This window comes from Myotis davidii, unplaced genomic scaffold (assembly GCF_000327345.1).
Source record: "Myotis davidii unplaced genomic scaffold, ASM32734v1 scaffold78, whole genome shotgun sequence".
NCBI lineage: Eukaryota > Metazoa > Chordata > Mammalia > Chiroptera > Vespertilionidae > Myotis > Myotis davidii.
Window position 1 is genome coordinate 5,217,667 of NW_006290305.1, and position 20,451 is coordinate 5,238,117.

The 20,451-nt window shown below is 41.6% G+C and overlaps 1 protein-coding gene across 3 annotated transcripts in view; it reads right to left on the reverse strand.

The window, feature by feature from the left end:
* The window catches only part of PTPRM (protein tyrosine phosphatase, receptor type M), a 466,311-nt gene that overhangs the window by 52,062 nt on the left and 393,798 nt on the right, over positions 1-20,451 (reverse strand). For all 3 annotated transcript variants that reach the window (XM_006763285.2, XM_015563601.1, XM_006763284.2), the window contains one exon: positions 2,279-2,376. In XM_006763285.2, the coding sequence (XP_006763348.1) occupies positions 2,279-2,376 (98 nt within the window). The remainder of the gene's footprint in view (positions 1-2,278; positions 2,377-20,451) is intronic.

Consider the following 20,451-nt stretch of genomic DNA (forward strand, 5'->3'; position numbering starts at 1 on the left):
CTCTATCGACTGAGTCAAACTGGTCAGGGTGATATTTGGGTGTTTTTATGGCGGCAGCTTTTTTTTTTTTTTTTGGTTCACCTGAAGAACCAAATGTCCCAGCTCAGTTGATTGAAAGGCTCATGCTCTCCCACTAATTACATATTTTCCCACATATGGCTACAGTCAACATCTGGGCACATCTGTTGTTCTATTTATCTCTTCCAAATTTGTGGTACCTAGAATTTTCCCTTTTATGGGGAAGCAAGCTTTCTTTCTCTCTTCTTTTAGAATAATTTTTATAAGATTTGAATTATCCAGTCCTTGAATATTTGGTAAAACATATGTATAAATATATTTAGGACTGGTGTTTTTCCATGGCTCAATTTTTAACCATAATTTATTATCCAGAATTTGTTTCTTTTTGAGTCAATTTTAAAAAATCATGTCCTATATAATAAAAGGCTAATATGTAAATTGTCCCCTTGGGAGTTCAACCGACCGGGAGTTCGACCGATCACTATGATGTGCACTGACCACTAGGGGGCAGCATGGAATGAAGGAAGGCCCTGGTTGGCAGCTGGCAGCCAGGGGAAGGAAGGCCCCGATTGGCCCTGATTGCTGGCCAGGCCTAGGGACCCTACCCGTGCATGAATTTCATGCACCGGGTTTCTAGTTTGTCAATAAAACTGTCTAATGTATCTAAATTTTCAAATTTATTGTTAGTTATTCATATTACCTGTTCTAATAAAACATCTTTATCCCATTCCTAATATTTGTTATTTTTGGTTTTCTTCCTCTTACTCTGATTGCCAGGTGTTTATTTATTTCATTCGTTTTTTCATACAGCCTTTTTGATTGTTTATTTTTATTACTTTTTCTTTGCGTGCTATTGAATAATTTTCTGCTCCTTATTTATTATTTCCCCTTTTCTTTCTTTAGTTGCACTCAGTTCTTCATCTAGCTTTTTGAATTACATACTTAGTCTTTTTTTCTAACAACCTTTAGGTACCCTTTATTGGCATCCTACAAGTTGACTATATGGTACTTCATGACTCACTGCTCTAAATGCTTTCTGATTTACGGCAGGGTGTTTTACTTTGACCCATTAGTTAGTGGAAGTGCTTTCTCACCCAGATCCTAAGTGAAGATTGATTTGCTTCCTTGTTATTTCCCAGGCTGCCTTCCTTGACCCTTTCTCTGAGGGTCTACCCCCTGCAGGTTTAGGTTTTATGTGGCAGAGTTTCAGTTCAAATTCTTAGCACTTCACAGGTCCAAGATGTTATCTCCCATTAAACATCAACTTCCCATTTCCCTCTCTTCCCAGCCCTTGGCAACCACTTTTGTATTCTCTACTCTGTGAATATGACTACTCTAGGTTCCTTGTGTATGTGGAACCAGGCAGTATTTGTCCTCCCGTGACTGGCTTTTTCCACTTACTGTAATGTCCTCCAGGTTCATCCGGTTGTAAATGGCAGAATTTTTTTTTTTTAAGTCTGATGGAGAGTTTTAAGAAACAATACCTTTATGGTTTCTGCCTCAATATTTCAATTCTAGGCTGATCTCTAGGCTGGCTTTTCTGAGTGTAGATCTTACGAGGTCAGCTTCTCTAAGACGTACTGGGTTCTGGAGTTGGGCAGAACCATGGAATTGACCCTATTATAAAACAAAGCAATTGCCCTCTGCGTATTTTCTCATTTTTAAATTTCACTTTGGAAATGATCCTACAACATACCAGTCTCAGGATTAGAAATACTTAAGAGTTTCCTGGTTAAACAAAAATAGCGCCATCAATAGTTAATACAGATAAAATGATCCAAGATCTCAGGGCAGCAGATCTCCATCTGAAGGCTGGGAAGTGGAGGCGCAGGGAAGTAAAATCTCAGTCAGAGGAGGTGCTGGACTCTAACCTAAGGATTGAACCCGGCACTGTATACCGTATCTACAGTCAGTTTTCCTGAATTAGGGACTGCAGTTATGTCTAAGGTGACACCTGTGAGTTTTGATACCCAACAGCTAGCATTCATGCTTAGAGGTGTTTTTGTGTGCTCAATAGAGCCAGATAACAACTGCTTTTAAATCTTGAGTGCCTTTCCTATCTGTTGCTATCGCAACAAATGAAAGCAATTCAGACTATGTTTACTGATAATTTATAAGCAAATGCAGCAAGCCGTAGGAGGAGCTATAGTAGTTAATGTTTTCTGGAGGACACCAAATACTGCTCCAGAAGGTCGCTCTGGCCTTACGTCATATTACCAACAAAGCAAGGAACACATGGACACGCGGGGGTCTCACTTACCCTGCCCACTTCCACGAGGTTGGTCACCATTATTATGCTTGCCGTGTTTTCGTGCCACACCATCCTCCAGAAGTCGTAGATGGTCTCCTGCATGGGTCCTGCAGCAAAACAACAGAAACTTTTCTTTTTCCTTTGCCAGTTTCCAAGTAGAACATTTCTGGGCTTTCAAAGAAATCACATGCAGCTCTCTCACTGTTACAGATGTGCTGGAAGCCACCTCTTGCCAGTACTGTCAGTGCACCAAGGAATGCGGAAGGCCCATGGGCTTTGGGTGTTAGCAGGGCTGAAGCACCGATTGTTCCTGTTCAGATAGTGGTGGCTCAAAGTAATTCCCTAACCTGATAATCCTTATGCTGTTTACCAAACTTTACTCTGACCTGCCTGTGTGCATTGCTAAAGGGCAAATGTGCATTCAAGTAAGTAAATAGCGGACCAGGAAGAAGTTGGTGTGTCTCTTCAAGAAAGAGGCTCCACCTGGCCCCCAATGCCTTCTAGATTCATATTTCTCAAATAGCATTTTCATTTGTGTGTTGGCCCCTCCTTCAGATCCTGAAACCTGGCGCAAAGGTCAAAGGTCGTGGCATAGATGGACACGGCTCTCTTTTCTAGTGTTGATGCAAAGGGTACTCTTCTAAGAGTACCTATAGAAATACGGAATTTTTCACTCAGAGTTGAATTTTCTCATATCATCCAACATATCTGTATTTGAGCTTTTTCTACCCCTAAACTACTGATTCGAAAGAAAGGTATTTTCCATCATTTGGCTATTTATCTCCATAATACTCAAGAGTGATATTTTAAAACATGGATAACATTACTCTTCCTGCTAACAATTGGCAGGGAAATGGTATATAGAATGAAATGAGCCTCTACAGGAAAATGTCCTTTTCTTGTGTCTAATATTTTTCTTATTCTGTCAAATTAATCCATTTGGGGGGCAGGGGAGGTCTGAGTTCCTAAAGGGAGGGAGAAGTTAGAGTTTTAAGCAGTTGTACTTCTTGTCACTGAACATGATCAGCACCTCCTTTCTTAGCTCTTGGGAGATCTGAGAATTAAAAACTCTTTCTAATGGACTGGGGTAAAAAAGTGGGAAAATGTGTATTTCAGAATGCCAGTGCTATAGATACTAGCAGGTATATAGAGTTGAAATTCAATATTTCTTTTAATCCAGATTTTAGAAAATCCCCAAACTCCATTTGATGACCATGCATATCTGGGGGTATAAATGCACCAGTGTAAGTCTTTATAAGACAAGCAGAAGTGCAGGAAATGTGAGGAATACAACTTCAAAGGCATAGAGAGACACATGCTATGTGTGTAATCAGACAACTGTTCAGGTAGGTGCTGGGACCAGGATCCAGTTGTGCTGTAGTATCCCGACAACATAGACTAATGGATTCGGAGCTCAATATCTGAACTGGAGATTGGCCTCAGCTTTTTCACTGGCTGTGTGATTTTGGGCAAGTCACTCAGCCGCTGTGAGCTTCAGTGTCTTCATCTTTCCTTATCTACATATTGATTTCAATAACATTTGTTGGGGTTATTTTGAGAATTCATGGAGTCAATGAACACTCAGGCATTTTGCAAAATAGCAAAGCACTAGAATAAAAACAAGGTGCATTGAAAGATATTTATTAATGGTTATTCCTTGGCTGAGGCTTGGATACTGAGCAATGGTGGCACATCCCAGGGGACCCTTCAGTCACCTCTCATTTCTCCTGACCAATTATCAACTGGTTTTGTGTAATTTTTTCCTCCTTCCTCATTATCAAAGCCTCCCTCCCTTCCTTCCCCAATTCAAGCCTCCACCATTCCTCCTTGTGCTTCTGACTACATATTCTTACCCTCCCCATGAAAACCAACTCCACTCCCTGATATCACTGAGTCTAGTCCATTCATGGAACCTTGTACACCACCTCCCAGGAAGTTGCACTTGCCATTTTGGCCCCTGTCCCTTGGCACATGCGTGCCATTCTCCTGATATATAGGCTGAAATTTTCAGTGACTTCAATCTAAGGTTACAGAGACAAGTAAACATCGATCCATCAATCACTACATTTCTAGTTTGCAGAGAGGTACATCCATTGTGTTTGTAATAGCTGGTTACTTACTCACAAGAAATGAAATACCAAGTCCATCTTTGTGCAAACAGATAGCGTTTCCAATGTGACCCGCAAAATAAAGGAGTGGCCCCGACACATTTTGCCTCCTTCGTTAGATACACAGGCCTGTGCCACCTGCTCTGAAACTTCTAGGAATAATTTTGATGACAGTGGCTACAGTGGATGCAGCCAATGTTCCGGCGTCACGGATGGTGTGTGCTGGCAAGAAGAAAAGCTACCTCTCTCCTCAAGGCCCAACCGGAGTCTTCCCAGAGACATTCTAGGCTATGGGGCCAAGTTCCAAAGTGCAACTCACCTGCCCTTCCTTAGGTTTAGACCCCATTGTGATTACTTCCAACTTCGCTCAGGAGGGGAACAAGGCTGTTGTCGTTTATGGCCCATAGCAGGGGCTCAATGAACAAATGAATGAGTGAATAAGTCTGTAGGCATATTCATAAACTGTACTATTTATTATTAAAGTATATTAAATATATAAGTATTAAAAGGTATTAACATACAATATTTGCATGGTTCCTTTTCTTGAGTTATATTTCAGAGGTCATCTTAAAAGCACTTCGCCGTTACTTTTCCCCAATTCATTAAAAGGGGGGCATCTTTTGTAAGATCTAGGTTTCCCTGCCCTAAGGCTTTGCCCCGCAACTTGACGCATTCCATTCCCCTAGGTCGCCAGAGTGCCACCCTAGGCTCCCAGTAGCTGTTCCCTATTGAGGGCAGAGGTTCTCAACTCTGGCTGCATATTATAGTGGTTGTGGAGCTTTTAAAAAATCCTGATGTCCCAATCCAAGAGACTCTGATTTAATTGCTGGGGGTGAGTTTGGTTCTGGATGTGTTTCCGAATCTCTCCTGGTGGAGAACCACAGATCTACAGCATTAAGGGCGTTGGACTCCACCTTCTGATCTAACTACCAGGTGGTCTCATATGAGGTGTTTGTTTTGAATCTACTGCTTAGCCAAACCCTAATACAAGGTCTCAGAATCTAGGAATCCCATTCTTTCTGATTTACAGGAAACTTCACTTATAAAATGTCATCTCAGAACACAGCTGTCCCACCTCAGTATCGGGCTGAGCATCAATTAAGGTGACACCAGTTTTAAATGTTTACATAACTGAATTTGGGTTATTCTTAAAATAACCCAAAGTGAGCATTAGTGGCTCACTTTTACACCTGAGTCTTGATGATTTTCTTACCCACTGACCTGGACTATGAAAAAAAAAGAGATTAGGATAGAAAAATGAATAAATGCTAAAATTTCAATGCTAAAATTAGGCACAGGTATCCAGAAGAAATAAAACAGTTTGGGGTTAAAATCTGAAAATGTATTTGAACACAAAGCTTATTCTAAGTTGATCCCAGAGAGAAAAAAGAAGTGTCAGGAGAGGGCCCCCATCTCCCTGGTGCAATGTTGTCCTTTCTTCCCTGTCTCTCCCCTCCTTCACCTTTGGGGTGCTGTGCACCGTTAGCCTGTGAGAGTGGCCCCTTCTCCACCCTCTACCCTACAGGCCTCTCCCTGACCTGCCACTGTGGCAGCTCAACAAAAAACTGCCCAGGGCTGGGCCTGATTTTCTTTTCTCTTTGACATACTTCAGATTATTTCCTGAGATAGGAATACATTATGAGACAGAGATACAGGTCCCCTGACAACGTGAGAAAGCACAATGCAGGTTGGGCAGGCAGACTTTACCAACATTGAGGCTACTCCACTTGATTTAGCAGCTCCTAGTGGGTCTGCTGAGTGACTGGCCCTCGTGAGCCCACACTGAGTCTATAGTTTCATGCGCAGTACACGAGGTGGTTACCGTCAGACTGTAACGGGGGAGGAAGACCATGGGAGGGCCGGTACTCCTGTGCCTTCCATGTCCATCTCCCAAACGCTGGTGTGGCAAGCACCCTTACCATGAGAAGAATAATCGTTAGAGAGGTCCCTGGGGACTGCTCACAGAAAACAGACAAACAGCCTGGCTGGTGTGGCTTAGTGGTTGAGCATAGACCAGCTGTGGGCAAACTACGGCTCGCGGGCCAGATCCGGCCTGTTTGAAATGAATAAAACTAAAAAAAAAAGAGACCGTACCCTTTTATGTAATGATGTTTACTTTGAATTTATATTAGTTCACACAAACACTCCATCCATACTTTTGTTCCGGCCCTCCGGTCCAGTTTAAGAACCCATTGTGGCCCTCGAGTCAAAAAATTTGCCCACCCCTGGCATAGACGTATAAACCAGGAGGTCAGTGGTTTGACTCCCGGTCAGGGCACATGCCCAGGTTTCGGGCTCCATCCGCACCCAGTAGGGTGCGTGCAGGAGGCAGCCAATCAATGTGTTTCTATCTCTCAATTCTCCTCTCTTCCTCTCCCTCTAAAATCAATACAAAGAAAAAAGAAAACAAACAACTCCAAGACAAGGAATTGAAAACAGCAGGCAAAGGACTGAAAGACCTCCCTCCCTCCAGGTGTGAACAGCTGCAATCCACAGCTCCAGGGTTGGATTTCTGCAGTTTCTGGCTGGGTGGGAACGGCCACAATTGCTGTGCCTGTGCATTTACAGATGTTCGCACAGTAGGCAATGAGGTTATTAGCAGCAGTCCTCCCCCTGTGGGACTAAAGCATTTAAAAGGTAAGGCCTTGAAATTTCAAGAATATCAGGCCCGTAACACATTCCATCTCCCTCACAATAGTTGGCACACACAGGCCTCTGCTGAGAAGGAAAGGTGTGGCGGGGCCATTCTTACCACCACCAATGCCTGAAGGAACAACAACAACAAAAGGGCAGAAAGAACTAGAGCACAATAAAGAATAATTAAAAGCAATGAGAAGCATGAAGTGAAAGACATTCAAGGATAGGCTCTATTGTGTGAGATGAATTCTCTCGTTCATGAGAAGTGAGACATATTAAAAATTATCACTTCAAACCTTGATAGATGACTTGTACCCCTTATTTTCACATTCTAATTTCTATGCAGTATGTTTTGTGTGTTAACTAGAGCTGCGGGGAAGTCAAGGTCCTTTAAGCTGACAGTGGCATATTCGAGTTTTCTGAAGGGAAGAGAGATTGTACAAATGTGAACTTGTATTCAATCATAAATACAATACCTAACTCCTTTTGTGCACTTACTATTTCACAGATCCTGTCTGAAGTATTTTATACGAATCAACTCTCTGAATTTAAAAAGCACAATCCTATGGAATAGGTGCTATTGTTTCCCCCGTTTGACTGAAAAGTCAGGTAAGCTTTCCAAGGTCACAGGGCTTGAGTGAGGAGCTGAGTGCTGAGGTCTCACGCCATGGGTGCCACTGCCTCCATTTGAATGTCAACGCAACTCAAAAGGGTTCTACTTGACAGGCTTGTGCGTACAATTACCACGGTCCCGGCAAAAATGAAGTAGAAGAAAACCCATGTTAATCACTGAAAACAACCTCTCAAGGTCCCACTGCTACTCAATAAAATCCAACAGAATAAAATCTGCCCAGTCCAACCTCTCCGCCCATCCAGAGCACAGCAAGTTCAATTCCCTTCACCGGCCTAGCCCAAGCTACATAATCTCCCCCCGAATACCAGGTGAGCCTCACAACTCACCAGAGCTCATCTCTGAAAAACATCATTTTCCTACTTTCAGATCTTCCAAGGGTTCTCCATACTCATAGAGTAAAACCTGTTTCCTTTAATAAGGCAAATGTGGCCCCATACACCTGGGCCTGGTTTGGGTCTCCAGTCTCGGCTGGTCCTGTCCCATGTGCCACTCCTCCCTGGCATTTTCCTGAGACCTCCTCTGCCATGAGCCCTCCTCCCATGCATGCTGCAGTTCAAGCCTGTGTTTCCTGCTGGTCTCAGCTCGGCAGACTAAACGTCACTTCCTCAGGCAAGTTTTCCAAGACCCGAGTCGTGACTCCCATTCCTTCATGACACTTGGTGTTGTGGTGCCTGTGTGTTTTTTATGTCTGTCATCCTCACTAGTCTGTGAACGTGGGTCTGCTCATCCAGGTCACACAGTTTCTCGGTCTCATACCTAGCTTGCTTTGCTCATTCAAATCCCCTTCCTGGCCCCAGTGGGAATGCCAAGCTGGGTCCCTTTCAAATTTCCTAAATGACCTGAACAGACTGGGGGTCTTGTTTGTGCACATCAGTCCTCTAACCACCTGACGTGACTAATCCCCTGAGTGGGAGGACAGACTGCGTGTTGTGGGGTACACACTGAGCGGTGGGAGTGCAGAGGGAAGGGGCAGGGACCCTGGGGGCAAAGTAGCTGTGGAAAACCTAGAAGGCCTTGCTTTGGGTCCTGGCCTGTCTTGGCACCCAGTTCACTCCGTCAGAACTGGAGGCCATAGAAGGTGGAATATGGATGTGGAAAAAGATGAGCCTAGGATTTATGCATTTATTTTGAAGCTCTTGCCCATAAATAAAAAATGGCCCTGTATTTTTGATCCATTATTGTTACTGTTGCTGCTGGCGATAATCTAGAGTGGGGATTATGAAGTCAGTTATTCAGCATTCAGGGCATTAGATGTCCCTTCAGTGGTTTCTTAGTAAGTTTTTATTAAAAAACTTTATGCGATTTTTCAATATGATGCTTCCATAACACCTCCGTCTATAATTTTACATTAAGTAGCTTTTCATTTTTGTGGGAGTGAAATCTACAAGGTAAAATATGCCACCCTGCTTTACGGACTGCATCTGCCTCGTGTGTCACAGAAGCCATAATGGTGACACAGAAAACAGCTGGCTTCTGCATTAATAATCCTTAACAACACCTATCTAATAGTTGCATTTGCTCTCCCCTGAGGCTACCGATGTTAAAATCATGACATTTTTGTGAATAATTTTTGGTTTCAGCTGCAGAAAAAGAAAACCCAAGTTGAGATGGCTGGATGCATGGGATGTGATTTCATCATTTTTCTGAATTGCTAAGAACATCTCCTCCTCCCCATTAAAGAAACAATAAAACCAACTGATGAATTGGAAGCAAACACTAAGAATTGTTCCATGATGAAAGAAACTTGGGAATACTTTATTTTACCTAAATTAAAAAATATAACTGGCAACATGTTACAATAGCATTTTCTAAGGATAGCTCTCCATGTCCAGAATTACTGGTTGGAAATGCTCTCCAGGCCACTGGAATTTTTATTTTAGTGGCAGTAAAAGAGGAGATAATAGACATTGGAGCTATAATAAAAGACACCTTTTTAGAAGTAGTGTAAAAAGCGGTGACTAAAATAATGATGTTAAATAGTGTTTTCAGTTAATAAATTGCAGTGGTTCCCACCACACAATGATGAATCTCTTCTTACACTGGAGTAGGCTTTCCCATGGAATGAGTTGTTTTCCTTCACCTGGCTTGCTCTGAATAGCAGCTACTTGCTGATTACTCTATTGCAAGCATGTCAAACTCGCACATGCGGCCCACAATGAATATTTTTGCGGCCCAGCCAATATAATGATATGTAAGAAACATTTTAATAAGAATTTCGTAACTTAATTTTTACAATATCCTGTTATACATAATTATTAATAACAAACTACAACTTAATTTGTGCAGTTATTCAGTGTCTGGTAAGTTAATGTATAAGAAAAAATATCAATTTTTTCAAATGTTCTATTTTATGTTAACAATTACTCATTTATTTCAGCCCTTTGTATTCAGCATGTCTCTATTGAAATAAACCTATGTTTCCATGAAAATTGAAGCGTTTTTTTTTTGCGGCCCACATAAATTTAACCCTTCTTTATCTGGCTCCTGTTAGTCTTGAGTTTGATATGCTTGCTCTAGTCTATCTAAATTGGCTCACAGGTTTGTGTGATCTTATAACCTAAAAGCAGGCATACATTTTTCTCTATTCATGAATAACATTTTCTCTCAAACACATAATCCACATGTTGATATTTATATTTCACTCTTACCATTCCCTAAAATTCCCCTCTTAGACTGAAATAAGAAAGTGTGTCAACGATAACTGCAAATATTTGTGGCTTTCTCCAGATAATCAGTTGCATGAAATGTGGGTTTCCAGGTGCATTAGAGAACATACAAAATGCTGGCTGGACACCCAAAGTCATGTCCGATTGAGTTAGGAGAACATTGGTATAAACCAAACATTAATGGACATGCTGCATATAAATTCTAAAATCGCTTCAACAAACAACAAGTGTTGGCGAGGATGTGGAGAAAAGGTAACACCTATTCACTGTTGGTGGGAATACAGGTTTGTATTCAAAAAATTAAAAATGGAACTGCCTCATGGCTCAGGGATTCCACTTCTGGGAATATATCCTAAGAATCCAGAAACACTAATTCAAAAAAATATATGTACCCTATGTTCATTGCAGGATTATTTGGAAGCAGCCCAAATATCCATCAGTAGATGAGTGAAGAAAAAAGCTGTGGAACATTTACACAATGGAATGCTACTTGGCTGTAAAAAAGAAATCTTACCCTTTGTGACAGCATGGATGGACCCGGAGAACATTATACTAAGTGAAATAAGCTCATCAGAGAAAGACAAGTGTCATATGATTTCACTCATATATGGAATCTAATGAATAAAACAAACTAATAAACAGAATACTGTAGAAACAGACTCAGAGAGAGAAAAGACTAACAGCTGTCAGAGGGAACAAGGGTTGCAGGGCTGGGTGAAAAAGGTGAAAGGATTAAGCAAAAAAACAACAACACAAAAAGAAACCAAAAAAAACCCCACAAAAAACAAACAAAAAAAGACCCAAACCATGATATTGTTATTTCACTTTAAAAAGAAAAATAATTATTTAAAATCATTGTACACCCATTAACTATTACTCTGTGGTCCTTTCCATAAGCTGACAGGCAGTGCTTGGGGGACACCTGTTTTTCTTGGGATGCCATGTGTGAAACTGATCTCAGAAGTGGTCTGGAGGAATTCCTTTCAGTTAAGACTTACTCCATTTACTATATCCTTGATACAGATTATGATCGGCAACTTTTAGGCATCTGGTCAACCTCTAGCCAAGCAGAAGATGGCGCCTGCCTAACCATCCTCACCCAACACAAACAGGTTGCAGAGGCAGGCCAAGAGCACACACCTTCCTCTTTATTTCCCCCTCTGCTCTGGTCTTTATTTTTCTCTTTCCCAGAAAATCATTTCTCAGCCCCATTTAGTTCTCCAGCGGTTTCTTAGCCTTCCAAACCTCTGCTCTAAAACATCCTCGTGCAATTCTCACAAATTGATTTGGACGAAGCCTTTTGGGAAGGAACCTGCCTGGTCTGTGGAATTAAGCTGTTTTCACTTACGTGTAATCCAGCTTTAAGTGTGCGTCAGGGAAGCTTCAGACACCACCAAGGCTGGTGTCCTATGCTGCTATCAGAGCTGCTCAATTTCTGCACGACTTTAAAAACTAAAGGAAAATCTGCTTCTCCCTGTTTATAATATAGTTTGTTGTCTTTCTAACCCATGGTTGTTTTTTGTTGAAAAGTTTAGGACAATGATGATAATCTTTGTACTTTGGAGAAAGACGAAGTATGTTGGTGAAAACTTAAGTGGTTCCCCTTGATACATTTTTCTGGAAGGAGGCATTAATATATGTAGAATGTATTAGCTTTTATGAGAGCTACGAGTATGCACTATCCTTGGTTTAAAGCCTAAACTGCCTATGTGCTATTGAGATATGTGTCTTTTGGAACCCATATAATTATAATGATAAGAAGAATGTAGCTAATATTTATTGAGAGGGCACTTCCAGAGGTGGTATCTGAACCCAGCCAGTCTAACTCTAGAGTCTACACCAGGGGTGGGCAAACTTTTTGACTTGAGGGCCACAATGGGTTCTTAAACTGGACCGGAGGGCCGGAACAAAAGCATGGATGGAGTGTTTGTGTGAACTAATATAAATTCAAAGTAAACATCATTACATAAAAGAATACGGTCTTTTTTTTTTTTTAGTTTTATTCATTTCAAACAGGCCGGATCCGGCCCGCGGGCCGTAGTTTGCCCACAGCTGGTCTACACTCTCATCAACCACTCTGCTCCATTGCCTCTTGGGAGGGAAAGCTCTTGTCCTTGTTGCTGACATAAAACATGTTTGTATATGGAAGGAATTTTAGGGCCAAGTTTCAAAGACTTGATTGTGACCATTTCGCACAAGCAAAGAAATATTTATAAATAAAAACCCGGGTGACTCCTGGCAGGACTTGAAACTGTAATGTTCCAAAGCATTTCTGGATACACCATCTACCTAAAGGAACCATTATTTGGATTGCATTCTTTTTGGACTCTATTCAGCCCTCCCTAGCAGTTAATCAACATTTCCAGCTTGCAGAGGTACCACTGTGAGCAGGAGTGCAAAGGCTGCTATTATTCTTGACATAGAAAGCAGAATAATAAAGGCAGACAAATCAGATTTGAGTGACAGGGGTAAAGATTATGCCTCCAAAGAGAAACCCTTATGTAGAAAAGAATGAAAGAGTTGGTAGGCAGTATGTGGCAGCAATCTGCTCCACGATGCAGAGATAAAGACACCACTACCAGAGGGACCGTTGGTCCTTGATCCCTGAGACAGGTTGTACAGCAATATTGCATGAAGAGCTGGGAAGAGGCGCTCAAGAAAGTGTTTGTAGCCATGGAAGAGGGGAACGTGACAGATGTTCATACCACAAGAGCCTCCTGCTGGCTGAGTCACAGAGCATTCATCAGGCCTGTCTCCAAAGAGAACCCTCATAAACCCATCCGAGTGCGTGCTCATGCTGTAAAGAAGGGAACAGAGAGAAGGCAATCAAGGAGAACAAAAAAAGAACAGCGCCCTTCCGAATGGAGGGGTTTGGTGACCCAAAGGATCTGGCTGCCTTCTGTCGAGGAGAAGAAAAGTGAAGGGAAAAGCCTATATTCACATGCTTCGGGGGCCCCTGCCAGAGAAATAAACGCTTGCATTAGTCTCTATCTTCTTTAATTAAGCTTCTCCCACCATACAAGTGAGGTCTCTTTTATTTAAGAAAAAAGCGAATAATCTAATAAGTGATAAAATAGAGATAAGCTGACTCCCTAGACATAGCTCAGTGCAGGCAATCTCAATTTTTTAATGGCAGCGTGGGGCATTACATCAGGAAATTCCCAGGAGCATCCTTCTGAGTGAGAAGGCAAGAAAAAGAAGTAACTTGCAATGACCAGTTAATATAATAATAATAATAATAATAATAATAATATAATAACTTGCTAACTGTTTGCTGCCTTGACAAACTTGTCCAAAGTGGTGTCCGTGTGTGATAAAGGAACCTGGTCATGAGAGTCAAGAAGGTATGCTTCGGGGCTCACCTTTTCACCTGCTAAATGGGGTAGGGATGGGGAGAAAAATAGCCTGAAGTAGTTCCAAAAGCTGGTGTTGCGGCAAATTCACAAATAAGTAAGAGCTGGTTATTTATACAGATACCAGCGCTATGTAATTCCTGAGGTCACGGCTGTATTCCTGACTCTTTACTCAGCCAGTCGCTTGGTGGTGCACGGAAATGTTTGTTTAATTTTGGATGAACTAGGCCTGAAAGATACGGCTCTGCTTCGCAAGGGTCTATGGTGCTGGAGGCCTGGGGAAGCCGGCACCAGGGCAGCTACCTGGGTACTTAGCTACAGCTCTACCCTTTCAAAGCCTGACCCTGGAAGAAAGATGTGACCTCATTTTTCCTCGCTGTTGAACAAAAGGCCCCTGAGGAGACCAGAAACACCAGGCGTTTCTCCTAGGTTGAACACTGCATGCACTCTATTAAATATGTATGTTAGTCCATACGGTTTGCAAATACTTTTGTGTACATGATTCATTTGAGCTTATATAGATGAAGATCACTTAACTCAATCTGTGCTTTAAGTTTCAACGACAAAACAGGCGAGTTGGGCTTAAAGATTCTGACATTTCTACCAGCTTAAAAAGATTTTATACTTTTCTACTTCCACTGAGGAACACCTATAAAGTACTATTAAAGATTTAAAAAGTATTTGTTTTAAGACAGTCTAAAACTGGATGCCTGCTTAACATCAGACCATTCATCTTCAAATCATTCTCTATTAATTTAGGTTCCATTACTCGATGGATATATTCCCAACAAGGCATCTATAACAGTGTAGGTGGATGTTAACTAATGTGATCTATTTTTAGTTTTATCTTTTATTTATGTATTTATTTTTTCAATCCTCACCCAAGGATGTTTTTCATTGGTTCTAGAGAGAAAGGAAGCGAGAGGAGAGAGAGGGGAAGAGAGAGAGAGAGAGAGAGAGAGAGAGAGAGAGAGAGAGAGAGAGAGAAAGAGAAACATCAAATCAGGGGTTCAAACCTGCAACCTGGGTATGTGCCCTGACTTGGAATCAAGCCCAAGACCCCTCATTGTGTGGGACAACGCTGCAACCAACTGAGTTATACCAATCAGGGCAACTTTTGGATTTATCTTTTAACCTGCGACCTGACTTTAAACATTCCCACCAGTAACAAGCAAGTTTATTAAGAGCACAGGGATGAGAGATGTCTATGATCTGACCTTCTAGCTTTTTGGTCAGTATCTTCTAAAATTAATTTGGTGAAGAGAAACTATTCTTTCAAAGGAAGTTTGTGGATAAGTTGTTAATTGCAACTGTTCATTTTTCCTTGGGAAAGTAGAGATGGAGAGTGAAATGCAGGCAGGCCCTGCATGGAGATCTTGGCACTGTTATTTGGAATATCTAGACCTCACGAGGGTCACTGTTTGCCTATGTATATAAAGCATACTTCCCCACAGCCTCCCTATTTAAATTTGGACCCTAGAGAATACTCCACTTGACGGGGCAATAGTTTTAAATCAACCTCAAATAGCATCGAGTAAGTGAATCCAAACATAACCTGCCACACCCTGACAATGTGAGGACAACATAGCCGGGAAAAGCAATGCCAGCTAACCCAGAATCTGTACGTGAGGAGTGAGCTGCACTGGAGCTTGGAGGAATAAAAACAAAAGTTGTTTACGGAAGGCTTAGCTTTTGATTTAAAAAACATTTTTTCTTCCAATTCTACTGAGAAATAATTTCAAGTGTTCACCTCCATCTGGAGGCCAACATGCAGGAGACAAAAGCTGCTTTATAAAGTATGGAGAACTTGTATAGATGTTCTGACACGTCTTGGCTGCAGGTATGACGTGCTGGGGGAAGTGTGTCTTATTCTAAGCATGTTATTTACTGCTTCAGAGGCCTGAAGGGGAATTTTGAGCTATGAAAATATAAACCATATTTCTCTCTCTGAAAACCCTATGAAAAGTGTTCATACCACACAGAGTATGTGGAAGAAGAGCAGGAGAAAAACAGATGAACAGCAAACAGAAGGAAGTCACTTGAGCAAAGGTGCAGCTCCTGTGCGGGAGGGGAGGTTCTGGAGCCATTCCCACTATAAACCTTCACTCTGCATTTTTATTATCTTCACATAAAAGTTTGCTTCTAGCTCAAAGTCCCTAGAGAAAGTGTTTTAGGTTTCTCTTTTTCAAATTATCAGCAAATTATAATTATGAACAAATAAAACTGATTACATAAGGTGTATATGGGGTGGTGGTGGGGATAAGCACGAAGAGGTAGGTCAGTGCGGAGATAAGTGTGTAGTTTAACAAGATGGACTATCTCCAAAAACCGTGTCTTGATTTATTGACATGTCTAAGGAAATTATGTTAGTGAGAATAGGAGTTGACTAGACCTTAACTTAGAAAAGAAATAATCACAGGTGCTGGTGATGACAATCCTCAAATTCATGCAGGTGGTAGATGCTTTGTTGGGCCAATATGAGATAACCTTCTTGCCAAGTTGGAATATTCTGCTGCTTAATTGGTGTCTGGCCCAGAGTAACTCCCGATTCATTCACTCATTCATTCATTCATTCATTCACTCATTCTTGTATTCTCATTCAGCATCTGCTTCTAGCCAGCTCTCTACCACGCGGTTGGTAGGTACTTGTTGAATCCATGAATGTGCTCTGGGGCGTTTTTCTGGTGTGAGGTCATGAGGCAACATTCTGCCCAGGCATCTCCCTCTTTAGCTGGCCTGTGACACAAAATGTCCTTGCGAGGCTGAGGGCAGTTCTGTTTGATGGACAGTGACATTTCTCATTGTAAACAACTAGCTGTATCTGGTTTTCCATATCAGTCCCTGTGGCCTATGCCAGTGCGACCTGAAGTCCTGAGACATGCCACTGAGCACTCAGAGTCTCTGAGCATAACAGATGTAACTTTAACTCTGCATTGTTAACATCCATGCATGGTTCTCTTCTTGAGTATAGTGCCTTGGGTATAGTCCACTTCATCTTTTCTTTTGTCTGAACTGTGCTAACTTGACAGGGCTGACTACTGGATTGGAGCTCTGAGCTTAGCCTTGATCTTCCCATGTAAGGTCTCTTTTTGTGCAGGCCATGACTAATGGGTCTCCACACAGGTGCTCAGACACCTGTGTGGGAACAGGGAGACCCTGGATAGTCTGTGTCATATTTGAGGACATCTAAGACAATTTTAATTAAAAGGTATTTTCAGATATGACTGTGTCACAGAAAATTTGCTTCTTTGAGAAGCATAACTTAGAAGGGAAGGGGTTGCACTATAGATTCGTTTTATTAAAGACTAACCATGAGATCTTGAGGGGTGTGCTTTGTAAAGCCCGTGAAAGAGGCAGCCTGCAATGCATGGGAAGAAGCATAAGCTCTGAGCCTCTTCTCAGGGGGAGAAGCACGTCATCATGCATTACTAGCATCCCCGTCCGCACACTGCAGCACACAGCTACACATTAGTTTTGTTTCCAACCCCTGCTTCTCTCCTCATGGGTCTCAATTCTGATACTCATGAAATGAGATGAGTAATAACAAAGTAGTCAGAGGATAGAAAATACATTACATTGGTTATAGCACAAAGCCTAGTACACAATAGGCACTTAATAGTTCTTGAATGAATAGACAAATAAAAATGCTGCGTTTCAGAAAGAAAAGTATTATATCAACCCAAATTACTAATATGGAAAGAATATATATTTATCACTTTTTATTAAATGAGAAGGAAACACACTAAAATCAACAGTTTTTGACACTACAATATATTCATATTAGAAAACATATTTAGTCATATGCAACCTAGATTATTAAATAAAATAAAACCTACAACTGCCCTGCTATTATTGTCTGACTTATTCATTTCTCATCCAGATTTTTCTGTGATTACTCCCTATTATCTTAGTTTCCAGTTTCTATCCAGGATAATTCCACACTAATTAATCTACTTAAAGCACTGTTTTCATCCCTTGTCTCCCTGCCTTTCATTAAATAACACGCCTATTCAAAGCCTCTTAAGTGTCCTCACTTTACCTCTCAGTCCTTTGTTCTTAGCCCCACTAGCTCAGGGTTTTTATCTGGGTGGCCAGGTTTTTCAGGCTGGGCTTTATTAATTCTGTGAGTGCCTAAACAGCTATGTAAAATTGTGTGTACATGTGAATTTTTCCAGAGAGAAGATCCATTTCAACAAGTGATTTAGGAAACTCAAGAAGCCACAGAGGTGAAGACCTTTGCTCTCTCACACCTTCTGTGGGGGCGGTGCTCCTCCCAAACCTCAGCAATCCTCCCATTCGCTCGTCCTCTGATAAGGGAACTCATCTTTCAAGGCCCGCTGAAGTCTTGCCCTGCCTCCTTCCTCCCATCCCCCACCACGTCCTCTACCCCTTCTTCGGCTCCTGGGTACCCCAGCCAAGTGCTGGGGCATTACCACCTGACTATGACATGCCCTCCAGATGTCATGGTTTATGGCTGCTCCCCCTGAAGGATTTACAGGGAAGTTCCTCGGGCAGGATCCTCCGATATTTGTGTGTCCAATCCACAGATGAGCTTAGACGTGAGAAAGAGGGACTCGGTGCTGGGCAGGCCCTGCCCAACACAGACTTACTGAGTTCCTTCCACAACAGCCTGGCACCATCTTTTCTGAGTTCTTTAAAGCGGGAGTCTTGAAGACAGTTTTAAAATAAAAGTAAACAATAATAAAAAGAACACGTCTGCAGGGCCCCCTCGTTTGCACACCATGTGGCTGGCAGGCGTTCGCCCAAATCATTTTGGAATGGTTCTAAATGTGTTCTAAATGTGTTCCTCCAGCCTAAGGCCCGCACAGTCTTCTGTGGGGTATCCGGGTACCTTTACATTGTGAAATATAGTAAGTTCTGGGCAATCCTACCCAGCTGCGCACTCATCTGCCCCCACAGTGAACTGTGCTTTTGAAATCCTAAGTCTGCCCTGGCTCTGAGTGCGGACATGAAGTAACAGACGTGCTTCCTCTCCTTTGATCCCTGGTGCGCCTAATCATAAATCCTGTATGCTACAGTTGTATTAATGGCTGGTCAGGCAGATGTGATGAAGTGAATACTGGGTCATCAAAGTGTTAGCCACCAGACGGAAAACAATTAAATGGAGGGGAAATAGGAAGAACATACTAAAAAAAGCCACAGATCTGGCTTGAATGTGGTCCCTTCAATTTGCAGAAACATTACCATTATCATCAAAGGTCAGAGTCAGTTGCTGGTAGAAAAATCAATAAAGCTGAGGGAGAGGAAGAGACTAAATAGATAAATTCATGACATGCCCTCTATATTGAAGGAACTTGTTGAAAAATCTATGTATTTCCAACTCTTGGGAATAAAAGTGGTTGTCAGTTTCATGGGTTCCTGCTATGAATATGTTTTAAAGAATTACATCAGTGCAAAATAGAGGGGGGGAAAAGGGAGCAGAGATTGAAACATTGCATTTGTCTGGTAGTTTTTATCACTCATTTTGTTGGATTCTTAGGTGTTTGTGTTTTTATTTGAATGAAGGTGATCCATGTGCATGTTCTACCTCAGCCTGTCAATTACTGCAGATGATCAGAAATCTTTATTACTGGCAATCTGAGAACACAGTTACTAGTAAACTTGTAGCATACTATACAGGTATACCTTGTTTTATTGTCCTTTGCGTTATTGTATTTTGCAGATGGCATGTTTTTTACAAATTGAAAGTTTGGGGCAGCCCTGAGTCAAGCAAGTTTATTAGCCCTATTTTTATTTTTTTTGCCTTATTTTTCCAATAGCATTTGCTCACTTTATGTCTGTGTCATGTTTTTGGAGTTCCCTCAGTATTTTAAACTTTCTAATTATTATATTTTTATGGTTATCTATGATCAGTGATTTTTGATGTTAATATTGTAATTTGGGGAGCCATCATCATCATCATCATCATAGGAACTTGAAGATGTGACTGAACTCTGGCTACAACGGCCTTTTCTCTCATTCTGTGACTCTTTAACTGAACCTGGCCTTCTCCCTCTCCTTGCAGTCCACTGGACACCTATGACCCCCTGCAACCAAGCCTAGACCTTCCAACCATGATTTTCTTGGCATCCTTGACTCCCCTGCTTCTTGACTTTCTGTGTACAGTCTCCTGCTAATCCCTAATCATTGGCAGGTCACATCCTTTTGACTGTCCTGCTCTTGTTTATTGGGCATGATGAATTACTGGAAACAATCACAAAATAATAAAATGGAGAGAGCGTATGCTCTTTAACCCTAACTAGGTCTTCTCTGCTTCTTAGCACTGCTTCAATTTATTTTTATTGACTCATTAATTCATCCTTTATGATACCTTGTTCCTGAAAACCTCAGAATTCTCATGATCCTCATTCTCCACAGATGACTTGCCTCATAATTGGTGGGGAAGATGATAAGAAAACCAGGCCATGGACTTCCTCAACATGGTCCTATAGCTTTATTTCCGTTTTCCTTTAGCCAAAGTGATCCACCATCTGCTTTCCACCCACGAGCACACATTTCTTGAATTCAGATCTTTGCTCATATCTCTGCCCTTTAGAAGTTCTTCCAGTCTCACCGCTGCCACAATGCTGTTTTCAGGTCATCACATCTGATCTAAAATATATTTTCTTCTCCAAGTTCCCCTAACATTTCCTCTGTACTTCTCACACAAGTTTTTAATTGATTGTGTACGTACTAGTATATAGGCATTTCACATCTTCCCCACTAAACTGCAAGTAGTGTGAGAAAGAGAGCTTGCCATATATTTTCAGATGTCAGATTAATT